This window comes from Anoplophora glabripennis, unplaced genomic scaffold, assembly GCF_000390285.2.
Source record: "Anoplophora glabripennis isolate ALB-LARVAE unplaced genomic scaffold, Agla_2.0 scaffold1079, whole genome shotgun sequence".
NCBI classification, from domain to species: Eukaryota; Metazoa; Arthropoda; class Insecta; order Coleoptera; family Cerambycidae; genus Anoplophora; species Anoplophora glabripennis.
Window position 1 is genome coordinate 121,164 of NW_019417528.1, and position 4,283 is coordinate 125,446.

At 38.5% G+C, this 4,283-nt stretch overlaps 1 protein-coding gene across 1 annotated transcript; it reads right to left on the reverse strand.

Annotated features, from left to right (window-relative positions):
- Window positions 1–2,997: 2,997 nt before the first annotated feature.
- Window positions 2,998–3,993, reverse strand: LOC108913365 (alpha-ketoglutarate-dependent dioxygenase alkB homolog 6). Its single transcript, XM_018718916.1, has one exon. The coding sequence runs from the start codon at window positions 3,807–3,809 to the stop codon at window positions 3,165–3,167; it is 645 nt and encodes a 214-aa protein (XP_018574432.1). The 5' UTR covers window positions 3,810–3,993; the 3' UTR covers window positions 2,998–3,164.
- Between the last annotated feature and the right edge of the window lie 290 nt (window positions 3,994–4,283).

The following is a 4,283-nucleotide window of genomic DNA, read 5'->3' on the forward strand; positions in this document are numbered from 1 at the left end:
AGACGGAATATCTAGGATCTACGGATTGGGATGTGATTGTCAGGTCGTCGGCGTATAAGTATATGTTGGTGTTGGGGGGATGTGGGATGTCGGAGTTGTAAATGGTGTATAGGTGTGGGGACAGGACGGTGCCCTGGGGGACACCGGCCTCCATGGGACGGGTGGTGGAAAGGGAATCTTGGATTTGGATGCGGAATTTTCGGTGGTGTAGGTAGGATTTTATGAGTTTGGTAAAGGATATGGGATATTGGTTGGTGAGCATTTTCATCAGTAGGCCTTCATGCCAAACCGTATCGAAGGCCTTTGCGACGTCCAGGAAGACAGCACCAGTGTACTGTCCCCTGTTGAAGGCCGCCGTGATGTGCTCGGTAAGGCGAAGGATTTGGAGTTCAGTGGAGTGATTGGGTCGGAAGGCGAACTGCTCGTCTGGAATGACTTGCAGTTCTTGGGAGTGGGTTCTTAGACGGGTTAGGATAATTTTTTCTACCACTTTGCTCATAGCCGGGAGCAGGCTAATGGGCCGGTAGTTGGATGGGATGGTGTGATCTTTGTTGGGTTTTGGGATAAGGATTATGTTTGCTGTTTTCCAGCGGGTAGGGAAGTGTCTTAGTCTGAGTGTCGCGTTTGTTATGTTTAGTAGGGCCATGAGGCCCTTGTGTGGTAGTCGTTTAAGTGTCGTGTTATGTATATTGTCGGGTCCGGGGGCTTTTCTGTTTTTAAGTCTGCGTATTGTCAGTCTTAGTTCGTCAGGAGTTGCGGGGGGGATTATGTCATTGTCTGGCTCTCTGTCGACGCGTCGGGCCGCGCGCTCAGCCACTATCTCGAACTCCTCGTCTTCGTCGGGCAGCTGAGGCAGTCTACACTGCAGTTCCAGGCTGTCGGCGAAAGCCTCGGCCTTTTCCTGGTTCGTGTAAACCACCCCCACACTACCGTGGATTGGAGGAATTTTACGGCGAGCGGTCTGTCGCAAAGAACACATTCATTGTTATTGCAATTGCAATTACAATATCATTATCTACTGTGTATAATTAGTATAAAAATTAAAATAACTCGCAACTGTTCGAAAGCAAATTACCGCAGAAAATCAAATAAAAATGTATTTTAGGTTAAGCAAATAAGTACCCAAATATTCTGTAGGAAGTTTAGGAGGGTCATCTTCTAGTTTGACACTGAATAATTTGGCTGGTGGATTTCATGCTTAAATGAACTCACTCTATCATTTGTCACTATTTATTGTAACTTAGTAGTTCTGCCTTTTATTTTGGACAAACTTGAACATTTAAGTTATATTTTACAAACTTATTATTATATTATACAGGGTGTTAAAAATAGAGTAAAATATTTCAGGAGGTAATAGTATGAACCAAAATAAGCAGAAAAGTCTTAATAAACATGGGTCCGTAAAGTAACGGTTGCGGAGATATGGACCACTATTCGTTTTTCAAACATTTTATTTTATTAGGAATAAACCGACAAAGGAAGCTTTTAACAAACAAAAAACAAAGTTACAGAAGATGTTCAAAGTGCCCTCCGTCCATTTCCAAGCAGGCACGACATCTTCGTCTCAACGATATTCGAACTCTTTCGAAAACACCCTCCTTGGTTTGGATTTCTTGACACTTTTGATTAATCCGTAGCTGCAGCTCTTCCAGGCTATTTACAGGAGTACCATACACTAATGTCTTCAAATATCCCCAAACAAAGAAATCTAGAGGGTTCAGATCAGGCGATCTTGGAGGCCATAAAACAGGTCCGGCCCTTCCTACCCATCTATGTGGAAAAGTTTGGTGTAAATGCTCTCTAACGGCCATGGAAAAATGAGCTGGAGCACCATCATGCTGGAACCACATTTGTTGCCTCTGATTCAAAGGAATGTCTTCCAAAAACTCATACAGTGTGTTCTGCAGAAAGTTGAGGTAAGCAGCGCCTGTTAATCGGTTTGGTAAAACAACAGGACCTAGAAACCTGTCACCTACAATACCCATCCAAATGTTTAATGAAAAACGTGCCTGATGTCCAGATTCTATTAGAGCATGAGGATTTTCGTCGGCCCAAATATGCGTATTGTGAAAATTAAACACTCCATTTCTTGTGAACCCGGCCTCATCAGTAAAAAGAATGTTTGCAAGAAAACGAGGGTCTTCAGCATCATGACGTAGAAACCAGCGGCAAAAAACCAAACGTGCTTGATGATCATTTATTGGATTTAAGGCCTGTACTCGTTGCACATGGTATGGATAAAGCAGTTGCTCGTGAAGGATTCTCCAAACAAGAGGACCACTAATTCCTACCTCGGCTGATATTCTCCGCACACTCGTACCTGGATTCTGCTCTACCAGTGCTAGAATTTCTTCTTCTGCTCTAGGAGTGGATACCGACCTTGGTCTTCCGGATAAATGGCACTGTTTGCTCAAGGAACCGGTATCACGCAATCTTTGGTGAATTCTTCCAAACATGCGTTGTGAAGGAATCTGGCGATTTGGATAAGCGTCAACATAAAGACGTCGCGCTTCGGTGGCGTTCCCATTAGCACGACCATACATGAAATGCATGTCTGTTAATTCTGCGTTAGAGTAACCAGCCATAGCGAAAGAAAACTTGTGCACTGAGAACAACTGTCAAATACGTACTGTTTATTTCACTAAACATCAACCAACTATTATAAGAAAATACACAACGTTTTTGCAAAATAAAAAAAGGGGCTAAAAAACATAAAACATTCCATATCTCCGCAACCGTTACTTTGCGGACCCATGTTTATTGAGACTTCTGCTTATTTTGGTTCATACTATTACCTCCTTAAATATTTTACACTCTTTTTTTAACACCCTGTATATTTTCATTATTTAAATTGTTTTATCGAATATTGGGTAACTAGTACAATTTTGTTTATAAAATTAGAAAAAATGTTGCTCATGAAACACAAATACATTCCGATTGTATAATTGATGTACCTAGTTATTATACGAATCAAACACTTGTTTCCTATGACAACACTTTAGTTATTGGCTGTGTGCTTTTATTCGTTATTTTAATGCAATGAATTCCATTAATGACACTTGAAGTAATATACCTATACATGTACAATTGAATGACGAATAATGACTAATAACTATTTTTATTTTATAGCCCTTTTATATAAATCAAAGAATTTCTTAAGGCCATTATGAAAGTTTTATTTTCAATATTTTAGGAACATTTCTAATAGTAACAGACACTCTTGTTTCTCGTTTTAATGCATCGTTTATGAAATATTTAATACCACAATTACATAAATTGGCATAGGTACTGCTTATTACATCAGTTGCAACTTCAGAAATGGAATGTAAATATTTGGAATACATATCATTTTTAATTATCACAAGGCTGCACCTTTCTAATAATAAATCACACACTTTTGTTCGACATTCACTATTTTCCCAAAATTCTAAAATTGTATGCGAGCCACATGTTATCGTTGTTATTATAGGAGAAAAAATGGGACCATCAGTATGAGGCATAATACCTTGACCAGGTAAGTATTCATTTATAAGAACTTGATTTACTTTTTTGCCCTCAAAAAGATTTAGTTCATCAATTTTATTCATGTATACTTGCAACCAACTTGGTATTTTTTCCGGTATCATTCCTTTTTCATGAGGTATACCTCCATAGTCCTGCAATCTTCTGTTAGACAAAAATGTCCATTTTGGCTTGGGCGCAGAATATACATTTTTAATGATATGCGATTCTTCATCTCTAGTAATAAAGTTGGAAATATAATAAATTGATGGTGGAACATTTTTAACTTGGTATTCTAAGAGATCCATTTTAATTTGTTAAGATATTATCGACTCTTGTAGTACTTCGATCCACATTATCTCGTAAATTAATGATGTATGCAGATTGTTCAGTTTATATAGAAACATTTATATGGGAAACATAAACAAATTCCAAGGTTTTTAAAATTAATGTTTTGATGTTCGTGAAACCATGAAATAAACGTCATATATATGCAATAACCATGGACAACTCTCTTAAAAAGATATTCAATATTTAATCATTGAATTGAACAGTTGCACCACCTGCTCTGTGGTTGCACTATTGTTTCTGTGATCTGTGGTTTAAGCACTCTTGGTGACAGTATAAAAAAAAACTAAGTGACGCCAAATATACAGGGTGTTCTTAAATAAGTGTCGCAACGGAAAACTATAAATTCCTCTTGAAAAGAGAAACATTTCTTTCCTCTTCCATTTTTCTCTCCGGGCTTTCGTTTTCGAGATACACGGTGTCAAAACTTTTTT

What these genes read in the sequence shown, in the direction of transcription:
- LOC108913365 (XM_018718916.1), bottom strand. Translation starts at nt 3,809, where the DNA reads ATGGATCTCTTAGAATACCAAGTTAAAAATGTTCCACCATCAATTTAT.